This window comes from Vulpes vulpes, chromosome 4 (genome assembly GCF_048418805.1).
Source record: "Vulpes vulpes isolate BD-2025 chromosome 4, VulVul3, whole genome shotgun sequence".
NCBI classification, from domain to species: domain Eukaryota; kingdom Metazoa; phylum Chordata; class Mammalia; order Carnivora; family Canidae; genus Vulpes; species Vulpes vulpes.
Window position 1 is genome coordinate 67,430,009 of NC_132783.1, and position 25,066 is coordinate 67,455,074.

The 25,066-nt window shown below is 39.0% G+C and overlaps 1 protein-coding gene across 6 annotated transcripts in view; it reads left to right on the forward strand.

Moving 5' to 3' along the window:
- Positions 1-25,066, forward strand: part of EGLN1 (egl-9 family hypoxia inducible factor 1) — a 57,927-nt gene that overhangs the window by 9,672 nt on the left and 23,189 nt on the right. For 3 of the 6 annotated variants that reach the window (XM_072755982.1, XM_072755977.1, XM_072755980.1), the window contains exon 2: positions 19,384-19,437. The exons of the other annotated variants lie outside the window; for them this stretch is intronic. In XM_072755982.1, the coding sequence (XP_072612083.1) occupies positions 19,384-19,437 (54 nt within the window). The remainder of the gene's footprint in view (positions 1-19,383; positions 19,438-25,066) is intronic. 6 annotated transcript variants of the gene reach the window in all.

A 25,066-nucleotide genomic window follows, 5' to 3' on the forward strand; every position in this document is an offset into this window, starting at 1 on the left:
TCTTTTGTTAGCAGCAAGTCACTAGATTGATTCCACACTCCAGGGGAAGGAATTACACAAGGATCTGAAGGCCATTTCTTAAGTTGTTTCCTCCTCTGCAGTGTCTGCCCCTTAAATGTTATTGTTTCTAATGGTCTGTGCTTTGTCTTCTCTCTTTGCTCTAGTCATCACTTTTTCTTCCTGGCTGATGTCAATGACGTGCTTGGGAAGCACAGGTTCTTAAGTTAGTTTGCCTGTGTTCAGACCCTTGTTTAGCTACTGAATTGCATTCTGATTTTAGGCACATTTTCTAACAATTAAAGCATCAGCTTCCTCATTGGTATAATAGGAGTTAATAGCACCTAATTCAATAAGGTTTGAAGAGAGACGGATAATGCATGAGAAGTGCTCAGCAGATGGTCAGGCAGGGTTTGTCGGAGCTCCTTGATCTGATGGACTGATGGATGTCTCCACCTGCATGTTCTGGAAGTACTGCAAACTCAACATGATCAAGACTCTAAGTTTCCTGCTGGAGGGGATAGGGCTTTCTGATGGGGAGAGGAGGGAACAGGTTTAAAATTGATCCTGTCTGTGGACTGCATTTATTTTTTTCAACAACTGTTTACAGAGTGCCCAGTATATGCCAGGACCAGTGCTGGGCACTGGGAGTTCTACAGCACTGAGCCAGGGTAATTCTGTCTGCCATTCGGGAGGGGAAGATAGCCTTGAGCCTGCAGTCCTCTGCGTGGTAGATGTTGCTGAGATGTACAGGATCCCATGGGAACAGGTCAGAGGGGCCCTGAATTGGTCTGCAAGCCAGGAAAGGTCTCCTGGAAGCAGTTCAGTCTGGAGGAAGTAGAGGAAATCCACTGAAAGTCTCTAAGCCTGAAAAGAGAACCATGTTTTAGAAGAGCATACCTTCTTTATCAACATGGAAATTGTGCTCCTTTAAAAATTATTTCCTATCTGTGTCTGGTTTCTGTTCCCATTTATGATTTGCTGGTGAGATCCATCTTCTCTGTCTCAATTATTACAAAAGCCAGTTTTCTTTTTGTATCTTTCCTTTCCAATCCCTTCTATCCTGGTGATACGTTTCCAAAATACAGATCATATCATTATCCTGCTTGAAAATATTTGTTTCCTCCAAAGTCTTCATATGCTATACAAACTTTAAAAAAAATGTTTTTCATTTCTCATCATATACTTTCTCCTCTAGGCACTGGAGCCTTCTTGCAGGTTCTTTGAACCTGCATTTGCTTTCTGTGTGAAAAGGTGATAGGGAAGTTTTTCTAAGTTGATTGATTCTTGACTCAGTGCCTCTAAGCAGAATTACAGTGCTATTCTATCTGTTGCTGTGACACTTCGTAGCATTGATAGAACATTGTCCACGCTGGTGGGTTTCCTCTACTAATTGTGAACTTCTTGAGGATAGGACCCATCTTATGTGCAATGCTCCTTGCATCGGGCATCCAGTATTATATTTGAATTTCTACTGCACTATTCCAATTGAGGTTTTTGATCACTTTATACCTGGATTGTTTCACAGTGTTATTTTTTTTCTTAATTCACTCTTTTCTGTGTACCACTTATATCCACCTCACATAAATTTATTAACATTTATAAAAATCTTACTCAAAAATATTTCTGAGTTTTATTTGTAAGGGTACAGTTGATTCTTATGCATCTAATGCTCAGCAACTGCTTAGGCCCACACCACCTGCCCATTCTGATTTGCTACTCCTCTTTGAAGAAAACCACTATTTCTGCCAGATTATGTTCTTCCCCATTGCTGCCCTTCTCCCAGCGTATCTATGAATTCTTTGACTGGTTTATGACTCCAACACCCCTGCTCCAGCAATATAAGTCTTTTACTTTCTCTAAGATCTAGCTTAAATCTCATTCCCAAATATAGCCTTGAACTCTGTACCTCCACCAATCTCTTTTTTTCTCGAAAACTTTGTATACCTTTATTCCTGAGGAATCTTCTCCAGAAAGATGTAAGGACACAAGACTGTTCTTTAGTATTCTGTCTTAAGGCATAGCACCTTTAGTTGTCGTTCATATTTTTTATTGTTTGTATATTAACACTTGGTGAATTGTACTCACCTGCCCCGCCCAGTACCTTACCCTGCTTCCCCTTATTTCCATCTAATTTCTAGAACTACACTTTTTGAAAGTCTTTGAGGATTTTTGTCCTGTTGTGATCATCTCCTTTCTGTGTTTACTGTGCTGTTTCTAGTCTCTATTTTCTAGATAAAAATAACCGAGGCCAATATGGCCTAAACTATTTTTAACTGCAAGTTTGGGAAGAAAGGTCTACTGTGAAGGTGGAATGAAGTTTCATGCCCTGCCTAACTTAGAGTCAGTCGATCAGGTTACAGATTGTGGTAGAACCCTGCACATCCATGAATCTCAAGGGGGACGGGCCTGCATATCTTCCCTCCCTCCCCCCCACCAGGGGCATGAGACTCCCCAGGGAACACATGTCACTTCTAAACAAAGCAACATAATAGACATGTTGACAGTGACCTCTTGTATCCTCTTTTGCATGACCTCAAGAAAGAAGAGAAGCTTGTGGCTAGCAAGCTGACACAAAGATCAACATGGATATTGCATGATTCATGTACAGAGTAAAAATTTTCAAGAACAGATTTTTAAACTTCTAAAATGATCATAGTTCCGATTTGGTTTTAGGACTGTAATTTATTCAGAATTTCAAATAACATGAAAGGAAGTTTAAGAGTAATATTTAACAAAAGAAGGCATGGGTTAAGCAAGGTGAGAAAATATTTCTTTATGATCAGAAAACCTTCAGCTGTATTCAGGCATTTAATCAGCTTGGGGGGAAACAGTTGATTTAACTGTTCAAAGAGGGTAGTGCAGATGACAGTAACTGGACAGTGTAATGGTCATTTGGATTTGATCTTGAAATGCACTCAGACATTTGAATGCTTAAAAAGAGTTATACTTCCTAATTATGCTGAAGTTTGGAACTTAAAATGTATTTTCATTCTCTGAATACGGTTTTTGAGTTGGTAAGGAAAGTAGCCAGAGATTTCATATTTACTGCAGATAATTTATGTGCAAAAGAATGGTGGTAGTTTGGGGTGCATGCAACCCAGAGTATTTTATATAAGAAAATTTTCGCTAAAAATCATATATGATAATAGCATTCCTCACCAAGAGCTTAGAAGTTTTTTCCAAGGTAGTTATGTAAGTGGCTCATGATTTTGTTTTGCTTCTGGACCCCTTTAGGAATCTTTTTTTTTTTTTAAGGATTTTATTGATTTATTCATGAGAGACACAGAGGCAGAGATATAGGCAGAGGGAGAAGCAGGCTCTCCATAGGGAGCCTGATGAGGTACTCAATCCCAGGACCCTGGGATCACGACTTGAGCCAAAGGCAGATGCTCAACCACTGAGCCACCCAGGCATTCCCTCCCTTTAGGAATCTAATGGAAGCTGTGTACCTTCCCATCCTAATAAAGAACATGCACATAATGTTTTGCTTATAATAAGGCCCATCCATAGACCCTACATTAAGAACACGTTATAAGAAGAGTTCTAAAGAATAAAACAAAAAAACATTTTTAAGCATTTAATATCTGGTTATGGTAGAGTAAGATTTCGTTATTCAGTTGCTCTTCTTCTCCTGTGTCTATAAAACTATGCTTTGGATTTTTATCCCTATGGTAGTAGTCAATTTAACTTATCAAGACCCAGATACAGGGATATATTATAACTTATTATATGTACAGACTTCTGAAAGATATTTGCCTCATACAGTCTGGATATAAAACAAAACAAAAAGTTAACTGGTATGTACCAAGGTAGAAACCTTAGTAGATGACCTTAGTACCTCTTCAAGCACATCTTGCTAGGTTAAACCTTGCTTTAGAATTCTTGGTGTGCAGTTCTACCACGAAAGACTGAGAACCTGTATCACTAATGATTAACACTGGATTGTGATTCTTTCTCTTTTTTCTCTTCCCATTATACGGTCTTATTCCCTATTCCCATTGTATATGTTCATATGTGTTTTGCTTCTGCTTTGGTTTTTTACTTGTAGTTGGCATTTCTGTAAGATTAATTTGAATTTTTAAAAAATAAAATTCTTGGGGCACTTTGGTGGCTCAGTTAAGCATCCCACCTGTTGATTTCGGTTCAGGTTATGATCTCAGGGTTGTGACATCAAGCCCCAGGTCCAGCTCCTGACTTAGCAACGAGTCTCCTTGTGATTCTTTCCCTCCTTTTTCCTTTGCTCCTCCCCCTGCATGTGTATGCACACCTGTGTGCTCCCTCTCAAACAAAACAAAACAAAAACCCTTAGTAACAGTGCACCCAGTGCCTGGGATTAAGGGCACTCTTACAAAAATGAAACTAGAATTCATATTGGTTGATTCTATTTATATTAAAAATAGTTCCTATAGTTGTTAGATCTGAAGCATCTCTTGATAGTTTTGGTAGAAAGTATCTTTAAATATGTAAGAATAATCTGTTCATACTGCTAGTTTTCAAGAACTGTGTTTTGATGTGGCAAATAACGGTAAAGTATTTCTCTAATATATATATTTACCCTAAAGATTCTTGGAGGTATTTCTTTCTCTTAGAGTTGTCCAGGGAAAGGGAAGACAGTAGGGAAAAGAGGTGATTATTGACAAAAGCCAGAAATGGAAATAGTCCTGCCAGCCCTGATCTGCTCTGGATTCTTGTTCTCTGGCTCGCTTTGAGCACTGATCAGAACCTCTCCCAGTCTCCTCTTCGTTTTTTAAAAAAAAAAATTATTTATTTATTCTTGAGAGACACAGAGAGAGAGAGAGGCAGAGACATAGGAAGAAGGAGGAGCAGCAGGCTCCATGTAGGGAGCCCGATGTGGGACTCAATCCCGGGACCCCAGATCATGCCCTGAGAGAAAGGCAGATGCTCAATCACTGAGCCACCCAGGCGTCCTGCTCTCCCAGTCTCTTCATCTATGAAATGGGAATCATGTTGACCTAATTAAGAGGAGAAATACTGAATAATTGATTGTGGTAAGAAGCTTTTCATTTATTTTTTTAATACATTTTTTTAAGATTTTATTTTTAAGTAATCTCCATACCTAACATGGTGCTCGAACCCACAACCCTAAGATCAAGAATTGCATGCTCCACTGACTAGGCATCCCTGTGAGAAGCTTTTTTTTAAAAAGTGATTATACTTTTAGCTTTCGGCAGCACCGTATCAAATTGTTGAGCCTTGGCTTAACTGCTCTTAACTCTAGACCTTTGTTCCTGTGCATTGTATTGGTTAACATTAGCATCACAAGTTAAAGTTCAGTTTTAGATTCAGAATTCTTGACTTGTTTTTAATGGCATATCAGAACTTTATTTTGTTTTTGTTTTGTTTTAATTTTAATTTCAATTTCAGTATAGTTAACATAACTGTGTTATATTAGCTTTGGGTATATAATATAGTAATTCAATAATTCTTTTTTTTTTTAAGATTTTATTTATTTATTTATGAGAGACACAGAGAGAGAAGCAGAGACATAGGCAGAGTAAGGAGCAGGCTCCCTGTGGTGAGCCTGATGCTGAACTCTTCTCAGGACCCTGGGATCACAAACAGAGCCAAAGGTGTTGCTCAACCAATGAGCCACCCAGGCGTCCCTGATTCAACAATTCTATGCATTACTCAGTGCTCATCATGATAAATGTACTCTTAAATTCTTTTCACCTATTTCACCCAGCCCCCCACTTATCTCCCCTTTAGTGACTACCAGTTCCCTATAGTTACAGTTTTTTGGTTTGTCTCATTTTTTATTCATTTGTTTTGTTTGTTCAAGTCTGCATATGAGTGAAATTATATGGTATTTGTCTTTTCTCTGAGTGATTTACATCACTTAGCATTATACTCTAGCTCCATCCATGTCCTTGCAAATGATAAGGTTCCTTTTTTTTATGGCTGAGTAATATTCCAGTGCGTGTGTGTGTGTGTGTGTGTGTGTGTGTGTGTCTGTGTGAATATATATATATATATATTATGTCTTTTTTTCCCATAATCTACTCATGGGCACTTGGGCTGCTTTCATAATTTGGCTAATGTGAATAATGCTACAATAAACATACGGGTGCATATATCTTTTTGAGTTAATTTTTTTGTGTTTTTTGGATAAATATCCAGTGGTGGAAATAATAGATGGTATGGTAACTCTATTTTTAATTTTTGAGGAACCTCCATACTGTTATCCATAGTGACTGCACCAGTTTGCATATTTATCCAGCAGTGTATGAGGATTCCTGTTTCTGCACCTCATCACCAACACTTGATGTTTCTTGTGTTTTTGATTTTAGCCATTCTGACAGGTGTGAGATGATATCTCAGTTTTGATTTGCATTTCCCTGATGATGGGCATCTTTTCATGTATCAGTCATTTGTACATCTTCTTTGGAGAAATGTCACATCTTCTGTCAATTTTTTAATTGGATTATTTGGGGGGTTTGGTGTTGAGTCATATGAGTTCTTTATATATTTTAGGCACTAACACTTTATCAGATGCATCATTTGCAAATACCTTCTCCCTTTCAGTAGGTTGTCTTTTAGTTTTGTTGCTTGTTTCCTTTGCTATGCAGAAGCTTTTTATTTTGATATAGTCCAGTAGTTTATTTTTGCTTTATTTCTCTTGCCTCAGCAGACATCTGTAGAAAAATGTTGATATGGCCAATGTCAGAGAAATTACTGCCTGTGCTCTCTTCTAGGATTTTTATGGTTTTAGGGCTCACATTTAGATCCTTAATCCATTTTGAATTTATTTTTATGAATATAAGAATGTGGTCCAGTTTTACTCTTTTGCATCTGTCCAGTTTTCCCAACATTTGTAGAACCTTATTTTTAATTAAAATGAATCAGTTGTTGATTAGGTAGTTGGCACAGTGCCTTGGCTCTGTGGAAAAACAAATGGTCAGTTATAAGGGCATCTTGTGCTAAATTTCAGATTGTTGTGTTACATCATGGGTCATGAAATAACAGACGGGGGACACCTTGATCAAAGGATTTCTCTCTTGCCCCTTCTTCCCCATATCAACACTCCCTTCACCCTCCTTCAGCACCCCTATATCTTCTTAGCAAAGTGAAGTCAGATGGCAGTGAATATTTTATTTATTATTAATTTAATTATTTAAGGTACATTTTAAAAATTGAAACTCTTAGGTGTTAATTTTAAAAGCTAGTCATGCATATAAATAAGCTAGTGCCTAAAAATGATTGGATTAGATCTCACAAATGAGTTTATACTTATTTTTAGCTTTTATTGATACATATAGTTTCATGATTTATTGGTATTACTATTTCTTTTATTTACCATATAGTCTATAACTTAATAGCTTTTAGAGCAAAATCCTAAAAGTTAATTCTTATTTCCCTAAAATAATGAGTATTTGGGGTTAGCTATGTTTCAGCCATGTGTTGTGGCTGAAATTTTACCTTTATCTTTAATATATTATCATTTTGTAGTTATCTCCAATTCATAGAGTTAGTTTGGTGTCTGTGCTATTGAATTTGACTTGTGATAATTGGGTTCATAGTGAAAAATGCATTTTAAGAAGCTTATGTTGCCCTTGTTTTAAGAAATTGCTTGTAGGTTCCACACTTTTTTTTCTAAAATTGATTGTTCTTAACATTGTTAACAGTGGAAACAAGAAACCATTGAGATACAAACTCTATATATTGTAGTATGTAGCTTTTATTTATTTATTTGAGAGATCAAGCATGAGGAGAGGGGAAGGGGCAGAGGCAGAGGCAGAGGCAGAGGGAGAAGCAGGCTTCCTGCTAAGCCAAGAGCCCGATGCTGGGCTCCATTCAAGGACCTGAGGTCATGACCTGAACTGAGGGCAGATACTTACTTACCCAACTGAGCCACCAAGGCACCCCAGTAGGTAGCTTTTTAATATTGACGCTGGATAAGATCATTTTAGTCATTTACAAAGAAAATAAAGCTTATTTGAAAATAAGGAATGGAAGGGCATCTGGGTGGCTCAGTCAGTTAAGCATCAGTCTCTTGATCTCAGGTCAGGTCTTGATCTCAGGGTTGAGTTCAAGCCCAGCATTGAGCTTCACATTGGACATAAGCCTACTTGAAAAATAAAAAAAGAAAAGGAATGGAAAGGCAAGTGAAGTTAAACTTCTTGTGTTCATAACCAAATTTTTCTTATAGAAATGTATCTATCAGTGGACTGGGACATGGGCTTGGCACTGGCCGCCAGACCTGGGCTCTGGCCCACCGACTGACTAAATACATACATACGTACGTACATACATACATACATACTGTATCTATCTAGGTATTATATAGAAGAGTGATTCCTTTGAATTATACAATACTTTGAATCGTTTAATAATTTAATATAGTTTAAATGCTTGGTAATTTTTGTGATTGCTATCTTCTTTTTTTTTTTTTTAACTTGGGAGGGACAGAGAGAGTATGCTGGCACGTACAAGAGTGTATGGCAGCAGGGGAGAGGGAGAGAAAATCTTAAGCAGAGTCCCTGTTGAGCGTGGAGCCCAATGCAGGGCTTGATGTCAAAACCCTGAGATCCTGACCTGAGCTGAAATCAGGAGTTTATTAACTGACAGAGCCATCCAGCCACCCCAGTTGCTGCTATCTTTTCCAATTTGGGAATTGTGTATATATCTGAACTGTAAAAATCTTACATATAGAAAAGCATTTGCTCCTTTGTATAAAATCAGAAACTTTATACGTTTCTGATTATAAAAATAATACAGTGCTTCAAAATACATGAAGCAAAAACTGACAATAGAAAAGCAGTAGACAAATTAAAAATTATAGGTGAAGATTTCAATATTGTTACAACCAAGTAGAAGAAAATAAGTGAGGGTATAGAAGACTTGAACACTGTCACCCAACTTACCTAATTGACATCTGTTGAACACTCCTCAAAATGACCGAATAAAATAAGCATACCCAGGACATCACTGGAATCGACCATATGCATAGCCATAAAACAAGTCTCAATAAACTTGAAAGGATTGAAATAATTCACAGTATATTTTTGGACCACAGTGGCATTAAATTGTAAATATAATAGAGATCTTGCAAATCCCACATCTGTGGCAATTTAACAACACATTCCTAAATCACCTCTGAGTCAAATAAGAAATAGATGTAGACATCTAGGTCAATGGACAGGATTAAGAGTCCAGATACAGACCCACATTCAAAATATCAGATTTTTCGTTGCTTTTTTTTTTTTTTTTTTTTTACAAAGATACTAAGGTAATTCAATGCAGGGTAGTTTTCGTTTTGTTTGTTTTAATAGTGTCAGAATATGTGGATATGTATCTGGAAAAATGAACATGACCCTTATCTCACTCCATACACAAAACTAAGCTCAGAATGTATTATTGACCTAAATATAAGACCTAAAACCATAAAAATTTTTAAAGAAAACTTGGGAGAATCTTTGTGACCTTTAGATGGGCAGAGATTTTTCAGGACAAAACAAAAGGATGAATCATAAAAGAAAAAAACTGAAAAATTGGACTTTAATATTAAAGCTTTTTGCTTAAAAGAAAAACACCACTTAAAATATTTTATTACCTTTGGGAACAAAATGCTTACAAAACCTGTATCTGACAAAAAACTTGTATCTGGAATATATAAATTCTTCTAGATATAAGCCTATGTTATAATCTACGTATACAGAGATAAAAGAAGAAAGAAGTAACAGTGGAAAATAACACTGTTCTCTCTGCGTTGTGCTATTCTGATTTTTTATTCTTTATAATTTACTCTTAAGTGTTTATCACTTAGCTTCTGTTTTCTTTTATTAGAAAATATTTTTAAAGGCAAAGTTCAGTGGTCAGGGTGATTCACTGGATGTTGGAATCATGGAAATAGGTCAGTGATGGCTCACTTGTGTAACAACCAAGAACTGGTGGAGAAAATCCCACTGTGTTTTCCATTCTCCTGTAAATGTGGCCCTCTCTCCTTTTTCCTCCTTGGTGGTAGGTCGGATCTAGTTCCTTACAGACTGTTGGACTGAAAGCTATAGTTCCTCACTGGCTCTTGGCTGGAGGACTTTCTCCTTTCCTTGACCTTTTATAGGGTAGGAAACATGACAAAATTTCACAATATGGCAGCTGGCTTCCTTCAGAGTGGGTGAGGGAGAGAGGTATAAATATTTCTTATAACACAATAATAAGCAAAACAACCTAAAAGAGACAAAAAATTTGAACAGATACTTCACAGCAGAAGATATATAAATGACCAAGTATGTGAAACGATTCTCCGTGTCATTGGTTGTTAGGGATATGAAAATTAAAAGCAATGAAATAGCACTGTACATACACTAACATGGCTAAAATTTAAAATATTGGTAATACCAGATTTTGGTAAGGATGTAGTACAACTAGAATCCTTGTATATTGATACATTCATTACTTGTAGAATATAAAATGACATGGTCTCTTTGGAAAATAGGTCAGCCATTTCTCAGAAAGTTAAATATAGACTCATCATATGGCCCTAAGTATCCAAGTATTCACTCCTCTATATCTGTAAAGAGAAGTAAAAACCTATCCACAAAAGACTTGAGTATTATTATTCATTGTAGTTAAAAATAGGAAATAACCAAGGTTCCATTATCTAGTGACTAGATAAATAAGATGTGGGACATGATGCAGTGGGATCCTATTCAGCCATTGAATGAAATGAACTGTACTCTCTGGGGCAACAACATGGATGAATCTCAGAAACATTGTACTGAGGAAAAGATTGTACCATAGCTCCTTGTGGTGGAAGTTTGTGTTCTTTCTAGGTTTTTGCTGTGACTTCAGCAGTAGTTCTTCAGTAGATCTTTGAAGATATCTATAGGTGTCTTGTTTTTGAGTAATCTTAAAAAAAATTATTTAAATTCAATTAATTAACATAAAATGTATTATTGGTTTCAGAGGTAGAGGTCAGTAATTCATCAGTCTTCTGTAACACTCAGTGCTCATTACATCACATGCCCTCCTTAATGTTCATCAGTTACCATGTTGCCCCACCAGCGCCCCTCAGTTTGTTTCCTATAATTAAGAGTCTCTTATGGTTTAGTTCCCTCTCTGATTTTGTCTTGTTTTATTTTTTTCCTTTATTACCCTATGATCCTCTGTTTTGTTAAATTCCACATATGAGTGAAATCATACAATAATGTCTTTATCTGATTGACTTATTTTGCTTAGTATAATATTCTGTAGTTCAATGTCATTGCAAATGGCAAGATTCTTTTTTGATGGCTGAGTAGTATTCCATTGTGTGGAATGGAACCACATCTTTATCCATTCATATGTTGATGGACATCTAGGGTGCAGGTCCCCTTTCACATCACTACATTTGTATCTTTGGGGTAAATACCCAGTAGTGCAATTCCTGGGTCACAGGCTAGCTCTCTTTTCAACTTTTTGAGGAACCTCCATACTGCTTTCCAGAGTGGCTGCACCAGCTTGCATTCTCACCAACAATGCAAGAGGGTTCTCCTATCTCCATACCTCACCAACATCTGTCATTCTAGCCATTTTGACTATGAGAGGTGGTATCTTACTATGGTTTTGATTTGTATTGCCGTGATGCCAAGTGATGTTGAGTATTTTTTCATGTGTCTGTTGGCCATTTGTATGTCTGCTTTGGAAGAATGTCTGTTCATGTCTTCTGCCCATTTCTTGATTGGATTATTTGTTCTTTGGGTATTGTTTGATAAGTTCTTTTTAGATTTTGGATACTAGCCCAGTTTTTTTTTTTTTTAAGATTTTATTTATTTATTCATAGAGACACAGCTAGAGAGAGAGAGGCAGAGACACAGGCAGAGGGAGAAGCAGGCTCCATGCAGGGAGCCCGATGTGGGACTCGATCCCAGGTCTCCAGGATCACGCCCTGGGCTGCAGGCGGTGCTAAACTGCTGTGCCACCAGGGCTGCCCCTATTTTTATAAGAAAATTTTCCAAGAATAAAATTGTTGAGTTAGAGAAGATTTTTATATTCTTATATGGCTAACATTACTGAATGCTTATGTACCACCCACAATTATAAGTACTCTTTCTACCCAGATTATCTTGCTTAATTCTCCCAACAACCATATTAGTGTGTAGGCACAGAAAGTTTTTGTTTTTGTTTTAAACTTGTTTCAAATCACAGAACTAGGAAGTTACAGAGCCAGAGCCCAAATCAGGATAGTGTGATTGGAGAGCTTTATCTGGTAAGACATGTGAAAAAGGGTTTTTATTTATGCATGTTTTGAGGGTGCTGTATTTATTTTCAGGTCTCCTACTTGATCTTGCTCCATGCATGACAGAAATTTTTTAATTTTAAAAAATTGAGGAGAAGCCAAGTATTTATCCAATGAGTTTTTCTCCTTCCTAACTGAAATAATTTCAGAAATGCACCATTGGAATGTTGTTTAATTTCAACATAGACAAACTCATACTCAAGAAAAATACCAACCACTCAGTTAAAGGAACATTCTTTTGATAGTATACAAGTACAGCGTACACTACGTGGAGCTGTTTTTTTTCACATAAATACTAAAGAGTATCAATCAAATAGTAAGTTCATATTAACCTCAGACACTTACCAAGGTCCTGTCTTCACATAGGAAGTGTGTGCAGAGGGTCCTCCAGGTGTGTAAGCTTAGCATGAGAATCACACTAGTGTCACACTAGTGTCAGGGGCCCTCTGTAGAGCTTCTGAATCAGAGATTTTGACCCAGGGTGAAAGCCAGACAAGTTCTTAGAACTTCATGGAGCTTCTAATTCCCATTTGGATCTGAGAAAACTGGTATAGGGCATACTCTTAATCAGTAAGGGATCTTAAAAATGTGATGTCTGATGTATCAGATACCCAAAGGGCATTTGTTGAATAATTATTCTAAATACCTCTTAACAATTGGCAAAGAAAAAAGATCTGTTATTAATGAAAACAACTGGTTTACATTTTCTTGATTGTATTAATCCCATAAATTGATATTCTCTCTGCCTTTCTCCCCATGACTTCTACAAGTAGGTGATACCATCTGCCTTTACTCATTTATCACATATTTCTTCCTTAAATTCCCTGATAATATGATGTGCGCCTTCAAGTGCTGTTCTGAAACTAATCTTTTGAAAGCTGTTCAATTAATTAACATAAAATGTTAATTTTGTCAGAGGACCTGTCCTTTTCTCTCTCGCACCTTTTCTCTCCTTAGCTGCTCTGTAGCACTTGAACCCAGAGGTAGTGTGGTGTATTGGTTAGTGTAGCATTCAGAATCAGAATGCCTGGATTCACAGCCTTGCTCTGCCATTGACTAGTTGTGTGATGCCAGCGGGTTATCTGCTTTGTTTTCACATTTGTTTTGTGGGAAACAATAGCACTTCTGTCACAGTGGTGGAGAGAACCAAATGAGCCGATGTGTGTAGTGGGTTGTACCTGGCACATAGTGAGCTGTCAGAGTTCCCACAACTGCTATGCAGTTTCCTTTTCTCCTACCTTGGGTGACCTGCTATTGCACTGCCCTGGCTTTCTGTCATCTCTGGAACCCTGTCTGCTGGCTTCCTTTCTTCTCACTAAATGTAGGTGTTTCCCTCCGATCTGGCGTCAGCGCTTTCTCTTCACTTGTAATATGGAGATTGGCCACTGGCTTTGGTATCAAGTAGACCCCGGTTTCAGTTACACCCCTGCCACATTCCTGTGTGAGCTTGGAATTTAACCTGAATCCTTTCCAAGCTCATGTTTCTGATCTGTCAAACTGGGGTGATGCCTGTACTACAGGATTGTTGGGAGGATGCGAGTGAACCCGGGGCCCAGGACAGGGTCTGCCTGTGTGGTCGCAGAGTAAATGAGCTCTGCTGCTCCCACTGCCATCTCCAGCATGGCTCATCCCCTCGCTTTCACCCAGTTTTGTATCTTTGGGTAACATCACTGTGATGATGGCCCCTTACTGCTGTTTTTCTGTTGGATTTTCTTCTTGCACCATGAAGGTGTGCTTTCTTATTCATATTTTAGAGTGTTCATATCTGATCGCAACTAATCCTCAATCATCTTCCCTCTGAAACCTTATCTTGTGTTCCATTTTAAAGTTCAGGTTCTTGACATCCTCCCAGCCGTGGTGCTACTAAACCTTGAATTGATTCGTGCTCCTGTTCAGTGTGTCTCAGGTTCCTCTCAGTGTAGTTTCTGTTCTCACTGACATGGAGGCTCAACCTGGGTTTGGCCTGCAATTCACACTACTGTATTTAGATCTTCATTACCTTGTTTGTGTTTTTTCCTGGTAGCCACAAATGTCATCTCCCCACTTCCATTATCCCTTGTCCTTCTATTTTTTACATTCATTTTCCCTTACCAGAGTCATATTCCCAAAGTGAGAGATCAGCAGATTTTCCCCAAAAGGCTAAATAAATAGTTATTTTAGGCTTTGTGTTCCATACAGTCTTTGTTGCGCCTACTCAGCTCTGCTATTGTAATGAGAAAGCAGCCTTAGACAATATGTAAATGAATGAATGTGGCTTTATTTCAGTAATACTTTATTTTAGAAATCAGGTGATGGGTTAGATTTGGCCCACAGGCCAGAGTTTGCTGACTCCTGTCCTAAATGACAGCTCAGATTGTTATCTGTGCTTGCTTACAAGACTTCGGGCATTCAGTAGCTTGAAAAATGGAGCCCAAATTCCTTAGCAGAGAATGTAAGACCTGCTATTATGTGGCCTCAGTTTCACTTCATTTCTCTCTCTTTCTTAACTTATTTATTCATGGGAGATATATAGAGAGAGACAGAGACATAGAGGGAGAAGCAAGCAGGCTTCCCATGGGGAGCCTGATGTGGGACTCAATCCTAGGACCCCGGGATCACAACCTGAGCTGAAGGCAGGTGCTCAACCACTCACCCACCCAGGTGCCCTTCACTTTATTTTTCTCTTAATAAAATTCTTTATTTTAGCAAGTGGAACTACCTCCTGTCCCTAGGATATGCCATGCTTTAATTAAGGCATCTCATGGTTCTTTTGCTGGTTAAGATCCTAGAGTAATAAGCACTCTGTATCTTCCTTAATGTTCTTCTCTTCCCTCCCTCTCTCTCTCCCTCCCTCCCTCCTGACACTCTGTACATATTTCTTCAAATGATTCTCTTTTTTAATATTGATTGCAAAGTAGGGCAGTCTTCTTAGTGGCCTGCTTTCTTACCCTTCAATAAAATATTTTGGTTTTAAGTGTTTTGTTTCCCACTATTTGGAGAAGAAAAATGTGATGCAATTGCACAGACTCCAGAAAGACTAGTTTTTATAGCAGCTACTCTGAATGATATAGCTCCTAACTTTTAGATGCTACCAGACACATGTGTGAGTGATACGGTGCTATACAGAAGTTCTTTCGGGAGGTGGCTTTAGGTCTGATGGGCCTGTCAGTTACTTCAGAATGTGTTTTGACCTCTGTAGAGTAGGATACTATTTTCCCTACTTCATCTCAGCCTTTCAGAGTTCACTGGGGGATGAAGGACCATCTCTGGCCCTATATGTCTTCCTTAGGGCTTGGAGGCATTCTGCTGCAACTTTATGGGCACATCCCTTATGGGGCCTTGGAAGTCTTCCTGGCAGTATTCTAATTCCTTAAGTTAAATATTTTTTAGTACTTTCTCTAGACCTGTGCTCGGATATAAAGATAAGTAAAGCACAGTTCCAGCCTTAACAGTCCTCAAGGTCAAATGCAGGGGTCTGTAGACTTTCCCAAAGGGCCAGATAGTATTTTTGGCTTTGTGGGCTACTTGGTCTTTGTTGCACCTCTCAGTTCTGTTGTCATACTTGTTGCACCTCTCAGCTCTGCTGTCATAATTGAAAAGAGCTATAGATGATACATAAATGACTGAACTTTGGCTATACCAAGTAAATTTTATTTATAAAAATAGGTGAGGGATCCCTGGGTGGCGCAGTGGTTTGGCACCTGCCTTTGGCCCAGGGCATGATCCTGGAGATCCAGGATCGAATCCCACGTGGGGCTCCCGGTGCATGGAGCCTGCTTCTCCCTCTGCCTGTGTCTCTGCCTCTCTCTCTCTCACTGTGTGCCTATAAATAAAAATTTAAAAAAAATAGGTGAGGGGCCAGATTTTGCTTGAGACTGTAGTTTGCCAACCCCTCGCCTAGTGGCATTGTGCCAAAGGATATTTGAAACCACAGATAACAGGTGTATCTTCCTTGAGTGTCAGTTTTACTCCGTCATCATTTGGAAAAAGTTAAGTAGTTTTAACTGATAAGTAATTTAAAAGATTCTTTTAATAACATAGATAGCTACTTACAGACTAGAAGTAAAGTTGAAATGACTATTTAAGATGAAACTGAAAAAAAAAAAAAAAAGATGAAACTGAGCCTTGCAAGAAGTTTCTTGTTTGTGGTGAGCTTCTTAGATCTGTATTTACAAACTTTTCTAAAGCAGTTTGTTGGAAAAGTTTGAAAAGCGTTGCTAGGCATTGGAGCCATTGAAGGATTTAGAGGAAGGCAGTGACACCAGATTTTAATTTTAGAAAACTTACTTGGGTGGGGCGCAGAGAAGGGTTTGGAGCAGGGCGTGGCCATCCTGGAGGCTGGGAGGTGAGTTAGGAGGCTGTTACAGGACTCCAAGCAAAAGATAAGGACCTCTTTTAAGAGAGGGGTAATGAGGATGGAGAGATTCAGACAGATTCGAGACCAAGCAAGGATGTTTGGTTTAATTGATTGTGGAGGGGAAAGTACATGGAGAAGTGGTTGAACAAGGATACCATTTGGTAAAGGAAAGGGTATATGAAGCCAAGCTACCTGAAGGCCAGGGAAGACCGGCAAGTAAGGGGTTTTGGCATAGCTGAGCTTACTATGCCTGTGTTCTGCATAGAAGTAGAAATTGGTTTAGATGTCTAAGACTCCAGAGAGCCCTCTGGACTGTGGTGGTTGGTCTATAGATAGTGGCTAAAACCACAGAGAGGATTGAATGCAGTTCCCTGAGGGAAGAGGTTTACAGAGCAAGGAGTAATGCTAATTACAGAAGCCTTAGGGGGAACAAACTTCATTGGTGGAGAAAGGGGTGGAAGGGAATTAGGCAGTATTAGAAGAAAAGAAAACTAGAAGACTGTTTTAGAAATCAAGGAAGAATAGAGGTACAAGAAGAAGATCAGTAGTATCAAACACAGCAGAGAGGTTTCATTAGGATTGGAACTGAAAGATACGTTTTGCTTTCATTGAAAAGGGGGAGGACTTTGCCCATGGCAGTTTCATTGGAGTCCTGAGGCATGTCCTTGGAAAGCAGTGAGTTGAGTCAGAATGGTAAAAGTAAGATGGCAGGCAGGGACTCTAAACCAGCCTTCTCAAACTTTAGTGCTGTCTTAGTCACTTGGAGATCTTGTGAAAGTTGTCTGAGTCATTGAGTCTGGGGTAAGTCTCCAGGTTCTGCATTTCCAGCCACCTCTTTTTTTTTTTTTTTTTTTTTAATTTTTATTTATTTATGATAGTCAGAGAGAGAGGCAGAGACACAGGCGAAGGAAGAAGCAGGCTCCATGCACCGGGAGCCCGACGTGGGACTCGATCCCGGGTCTCCAGGATCGCGCCCTGGGCCAAAGGCAGGCGCCAAACCGCTGCGCCACCCAGGGATCCCCCCAGCCACCTCTTAAGCAGTGGGAATGCTGCGATTCTGAGGACTGCCTACACCCACAGTTCCCTAATTGTGCATTGAGGCTCCGCGGGGCACTGCAGCAGACTCACAGGGATGCTGTGGAATATTTTTAAATTTCAAAGGAAATACGGCAACATCTCTCAGATGGTACAGTTATTAAATCACTGTATTCCTTTCCTTGATGTCATACCTTTGGAAGCTAGGTTTTCAGTGCTAATTCTGATAAAAAAAAAAAAAAAAAGTAAGTACTGCCTAAAAATAACAGTGAAACAGGAAATGAGGCTGTTGTGTCCAACTTGATTCCAAGGTTGGAAAAGTTACACAGGGCCCCCAAGGTGCAAAATTGTTAGGACTTTTATACCAGCCAAGTGGTTTGGCCCATTCTGCTTAATAAAGAGAACTAATAGGTATTTCTTTTAGCTTAGAAGTTCCATGAAAAAATCGCTGAGATATTAATTACTCTGTGAACAAAGACAGTTTGAGAACCACTGACATAAAGTGTTCTTCATAGAAACTGTGGAGCCAAGCAGTTAAAAACATTGGATGGTGGCTAATAGAGGAGCAAAGGAGGGATTATTTTAAAGTAGAAGTGACAGGTTTGTTCATTGCTGGGGGAAGGAGCAGCTGATAGAGAAGCGTATGTGAAGACATAGGGATAAAATTGTTGACTTGGAGTAAAAGGTCACTGAGGAGATGAAACAAGATAGAGTCTAGATCCTGTTTTTCTAAATGTTGCTTCAAATAAGCAGTATTGTTTTGTGAGAAATGCAGAATTTTCAGGCCCCAGCTTCAGACCTTCTGAATCAGAATATGGATTTTTAATATGGTCCCCGGGTGATGTGTATACGTGTTAACATTGCAGAAGCACTGTAGGAGGCAGGATTAGCCCTGTGTAGGAGAAAGAACACCTCGTTTCTGCCTTCACCACATGGTGTATCTTGTACACATCAGCCTTCTGATTAAGGGAAATGAGGTGGTGGGGCTTTTACATCAGGATGCATTGAGAAACATGGGAGTAAGAAGCTGAGAAGTTTCTACCTCATTGCCTTAATTACCTCAGATAAATGGGAAACCTCTCCACCTAGTGAATTAAAAAGTCGGGGCTGAGACAGCCTACAGTAGTGCTTGGTAGGTAGCTTGGGTGTAAAAGTTACAAAGATTGGATTCATTTACATTTGCTAGTTTGCAGGGTGAGGTTAGGGAAAAAATAAAGAGAGCTGGCAAGAAATCCATCCTGGATTTGGAAAGAGATGAAGCCACAAGGAAAAAGATGAGAAGGAGGGATAAGAGGATCGAAGGTCTCCTTGAAAAGCCAGTGAGAAGGTCGCACATCCTGGAGTTGGAGGGGTCCTGCCCTTGTTCTTATCCACCAGGAAGAGGAACATTCTTTGCTGTCAGGCTACAAAGATTTAGTGGGACTCAGTGATGGATTGGCTAACAGGCAAGAAGGGTCAGTCTAGAATGATTCCTAGGATCCTAGAATTAGAGATTAGAGACCACTTGGAACACATCTTATTAATTGGTGAAGAATTGATCCTTAATGAGGGTTTTTTTTTTTTTTTTTGGAGGGGCAGAGGGAGTGATGGGGTTGTGTGTGGAGAAGATAGGTTAATATGAGATTTGGCAATGTTAAATTTAAGGATGAAGACTATGTAGGTGGAGATGGCTAAACCTCTGGAAATACAGACGTTGGATTTACATCAGATATGAAGATCAATTTGAGATCAATAACATAGTAATAGCTTCTACTAATTGAGTGTTACTCCCTTTTAGGTGGAGGCCAAGGAGTTTATAGGCATTGTCACATTTATCCTCTCATCAACCCAGGTTTGTTTTTTTTTTTTTTTTTTAAAGACTTATTCATTTATTTCAGAGAGAGAGCAGGGAGAGGGACAGAGGAAGAGGGAGAGAATTTTCAAGCATAGTCCTCACTGAGCGTAGAGCCCCACACCAGGCTTGATCCTAGGATCCTGAGGTCATGACCTGAGCTGAAACCAAGAGCCAGACACTCAACCACCTGAGCCACTTTAGACATCCCTATTTATTTATTTTTAAGTAATCTCTACATCCAACATGGGGCTCGGACCCACAACTTAGAAATCAAAGTCGTATGTTCGGGCAGCCCAGGTGGCTCAGTGGTTTAGCCCCACCTTCAGCCCAGGGCGTGATTCTGGAGTCCCGGGATCAAGTCCCATGTCAGGCTCCCTGCATGGAGCCTACTTCTCCCTCTGCCTGTGTCTCTGCCTCTCTCTCTCTCTCTCCTCTCTGTGTTTCTCATTAATAAAGAAATAAAATCTTAAAAAAAAAAAAAAAAAAGTCGTATGCTCTTTTTACTGAGCCAGCCAGGTGCCTCTCTTACGAACTCTTTGAGGCAGGTATCAAACCACTTCACAGATGAGGAGGTAGGCTTAAACAGATTACCCATGGTTCAAGTGTTTAATGAGTGGTAGAATCAGGATTAGAAACCAGATGTTGCTGATTTCAAATCCATGCCCTTCATGTCAGCTTTACTTCATCCTTGGCCACCAGCTTCTGGGAGGTGACTGATACCAGATGTGTTAGATCTCAGATGCAAATGTCAAAAACAAAATGAAAAATCCCTTAAAGGGACTTGAGCAGACCAAAAAAGATATTTATTGGTCCCCATAACTATAAATCCTAGTGATCAACCTTCTGTCACAGTTGAAACCAAGGGCACAAATAATACCATCAAAACTTGCTTTCTCAGGTCTTCTTTCCTGTTCATTATTCATGTGATAGCAAGTCGGCTCCAGTAGTTTTAGCTTTATATCCTAGGATGTACATAAGAAGAAAGCTCCAAATAAAATCCTAGAGTTGAGTCCCATTGGTTCCAATTGGTTTGGGTCATGTGCCCATTTCTGAACTGGTTTCTGATCAGACTTGACATGCTCACACCAGAGGGTAGAGAGTGAAGCTCACCCAAATAGGATTGAGGACCACAAGTCCATTTTGCCCAAGGATGAGGGGGAACGGGTACTGGGAAGACAAAAGTAGATGTTAGCACATGGGCAGGGATGACATCCTCCTGTGTCAGCGTTTGAGAAGCATAACTGGCAGTGATGCTAATAGCTCACATTTATTGGGTGTTTACTGGATACCAGCTGCAATAAGCATTCTTTTTTTTTTTTTTTTTTTTTTTTTTTTTAAGATTTTACTTATTTATTCATGAGAGACAGAGAGAGAGAGAGGCAGAGACCCAGGCAGAGGGGGAAGCAGGCTCCACACAGGGAACCTGATGCGGAACTCGATCCTGGGTCTCCAGGATAACATCCTGGGCTGAAGGCAGGCGCTAAACCGCTGAGCCACCCAGGGATCCCCTGCATTCTATTTTTAATCCTTATAATGTCCCTTTGGGGGTGTACATTGTTGTTATGCCCACATAGAGATAGTAAGTAGTAGAGCTGAGATTTGAATCCAGACTTGCTAACCTTACTATACTTGACCATTATACTATATGTTGGTTACCCTGTCCGTACCACTGTAACATTTTCTTTGTAGTTTTCTCACTGTATTTTCACATTTTGTGCATTAAAATTAATGGATTTATGATGAGTGAGAGCATAGTGAATCAGATCTAGGCCATTTGTTCTACATAATATGCTTAATAAATTATAATATGTCTTAAATAACATTTACCTTAAGTGTTATAGTGGAGATTGCTTTTTTAAAATTAAACTCTTATTTTTTCCTCTTAAAATGTTTTGTGTTTTATAGTTTCATGTCATAGTGTTTTTTTATATTTAGCCCCAGTACTCGTTTTTTTAAGACTTTATATATCCTTGAAAATATAAAATTGTAGTTGAATTTTTGTAGTTTAGTGTGTCTCGAGATTATGAAAATTTTTTTATTTGTTTAGCCTTCGTAACAGTAGTTTCAAAATCTTAACCCAGTATTTCTATAAATGCTTTTAAAAATAAAGAAGCTGGGCAGCCTGGGTGGCTCAGCGGTTTAGCACTGCCTTCAGCCCAGGGCTTGATCCTGGAGACCCGGGATCGAGTCCCACGTTGGGCTCCCTGCATGTAGTCTGCTTCTCCCTCTGCCTGTGTCTGTGCCTCTCTCTCTTTCTCTCTCTGTGTGACTATCATAAAAAAAAAAAAAAAAAAAAAAAAATCTTAAAAAAACTAAAGAAGCTAGGATGCCTAGATGGCTTAGTCATTTAAGCATCCAACTCTTGATTTAGGCTCAGTTCATCATCTCAAGGGTGTGGGATTGATCCCTGCCTCGAGCTCCATGCTCAGCAGAAAGTCGGTTTGAGATTCTCTTCCTTTCCCGGTGCTCCTCCTGGCCACCCTACCCCCAACTCTTGCACGCTTTCTCAAAAAAAACTGCGCCACCCAGGGATCCCAGAAAAAAAAAAAAAATTTTTTTTAAGTTCATTTGTGCTACTGCAAGTCTTTTATTATCAAAATAATTTATTCTGAGACTGCCCTTGTTATTTATTAGAATTGGGTATTCACAAAATTAAAAGACAATATCTTAGTGTTTTAATATCTTAATCTTTAATGCTATTTTAAGCAATAAACATTGATATTTTATAGTGACTAATAAAGAGATTTTAGAATATAAAAGTTACTAAATACCGTTTGACTTTGGTACCCATTATTTTTGGACTTTGTGATACCATTTATATATTTCTTTTAATCTAGTTTAAAATGTCTACTCTGTATCATTACAGAAGAAGCAATGTAGATTTGGAAATTGATTCGGAAACCCAGATTTTTGTCTTTTGGGATTCCCTTGTCTAAAGGGTTTGGGTCAGACCTTTGTGGTCTCTTCCAGTTTTGAAATTCTAGAATTTTTATTTTAAATCCTTGCTATATCAGAAGTGTTGCCAGATGGAACCATGTAGTCTTTGAACCAGATTGGAAGATTGTATTTTCCAGGTTCCTTATCTTAGAAGTAAAGAAACCTGGGCTCAGATGATGTGATCCAAGATCAATCCCCCCAACGTACTGGCACATGGAGCAGGAATGGAGGCTTTTCTACATATCCTGTTTCCTTACAACAGTTGCACCAAGTTGAAGACCGCTAACATTCATTAATTTAATTAAGGAAACATTTACCAAACATTTTATACATAGGAGGCATTTTACTAGTAGGCATGTTGTTAGCTGCTGAGATGTGTAAGTGAAAAGCCTATATACATATGGAGGCCCTAAGCTGGGCTACAGAGTCTAGCACACCTGAGTTCTCAATCTCGCTGACAGCTTAGCTCTGCAGCCTCATATAAATTAACCATTCTAGGTTAATTTATATGAAATTAAAAAGTGTCTGAAAAGTGAAGATCATAGAAGTAGGCATTTTTCCTTGTCTGAAAAGTGAAGATCATAGAAGTAGGCATTTTATATAGTTATGGTGAGGATTAAATGAGATAATTATACTTAGCATAGTGTCTGGAGCATAATAGGCTCTCTTAGAGATTATGATGATGGTGTGTGTGTATGTATGTATATATGTATGTATGTATGTATTTATTTATTTATGAGAGAGAGAGAGAGAGAGAGACATAGAGAGGGAGAAGCAAGCTTCTCACTGGGAGCCTGATGTGGGACTCGATCCCCAGACCCAGGATCATGCCCAGAGCCAAAGGCAGACACTCAACCACTGAGCCACCCAGGCATTCTGATGAAGGTGTTTATGAAACAAAAAAGGAATTAAGATTTACAGAACACTTTCCTTTGTTGTCTTGTTTAACTCCTAGTTTTGTGAGTAGATAGTGATAATCCTAATTTTTAGAATGAGGACACAGCTCTGGAGGCTTGGGACTTATCCAGCACCCCATAGCTGTCCAACATTAACACTGCCTTTGCACCAGTGTTGTTAAACACTTTTTTATGTACTAGTTCATTAACCATGCAGGTATACAGTTGTTATTTTCACTTTACAGACAAAGTCAGGCACAGAAAAGTTAAATAATTTGTCCAGAGTGACCCAGGCAGGAAGGGGCAAAATTGGAGTTTGAGTACAGGCACTCTGGCTTCAGATCCCAGTCTTCTTAATCTCAGTGTGCTTCCTTATTTTGTGTGTAAGGTAAAAGCCATTTTGCAAACTGGAAAGCACTACGTAAAATGTGGTGCTATTTTTATCTGACTCAGTCCCTGTATTCCGGAGATTACAGTCCACCGGGAATGTGTCTTCTCCAGGCTAAACCTATTCACATCCTGCCACTGTTCCTTACTGGACACTGCCCTCACGATTTTAGCCATTAAAAAAAAAAAAAATACTCTAATGTATCCCCAGAAATGAATAGGGCCTAAGTAGTATAGAATCTAGTAGAACTATTTAAGGTAGCCATAGCTTTTTAGCAACATAGTGGCTAGTTTAAATTTATGGTCAACCAGAACTCCTGGGTTTTTTGTTTTGTTTTTAGGATATCTGTTCTGCCAAATCGTCTTATCCCTTTGTATAGTTTACTCCACATGATGAGCATAATACTTATCTCACAGGGATTCTGAGAATTAAATGAAAGAACTAATATAAAGTTCCTCATGCAGTGACTGACACATAGTAATACCTCAGCCATTGGTGGTGGTTTTCCTGTAAAGTGCACTTATCTAAACTTTCCCTATTCAGAAAAGTTATACTGAGAAATCCCTTCTTTTCTTTTTTTTTTCATTCAAAATCATTGATAAAAATGTAGATTAATTGGTTAGAGACTAAGGACAATAGACTCTCCTCCCAGGTTGACACAGGCCTAGATGCAGATTCAAAGAGAAGCAAACTATTAGTTTACTCAACTCACATCTCACCATTTTATCAACCAAGTATGGGAGGATTTTTCTTCAAGACTCTTAAATGTATCTAGTTGGTTCTTCATAATTAATTAAAAATTCTCTCAAATTTTATGCAAAAGTGGAGCCTCACTTTTTTTTTTTTAAAGATTTTATTTATTTATTCATGAGAGACACAGGAGTGGGGGGGGAGAGAAAGAAAGGCAGAGGCACAGGCAGAGGGAGAAGCAGGCTCCATGCAGGGAGCCCGACATGGGACTCAGTCCCGGGTCTCCAAGATCAGGCCCTGGGCCAAAGGCGGCGCTAAACTGCTGAGCCACCCGGGCTGCCCCGGAGTCTCACGTTTATACTTCACCTTAAGACTTCTTGCAACATTCTCTTCAAATTCCTATCCTTAGAGCACCGGGTCCTCAGTTTTTATCTTATGGTCCCTTTGGTTAGAGTCACTGGGCCCCACCCAGAACCAAAACAAAACTTCCTCTTGTATCAACAGCACATTTGGACATAATATTGGATCATAGTCTATAGAACTTCAGGTACAGTAGACTGACATATAATGTTGATCAGAGAAGCAGGGTAGAAATCAGTCATCAGTAGGATTCAGTAAAATTGTGACATAAAGACTAAGCCTGGGCCAGCAGAAAACTATGGATCAAAGAAGCAGGTAGCTCTAAAAAGCAGGGTAGCATAGATGATTGTTCTAG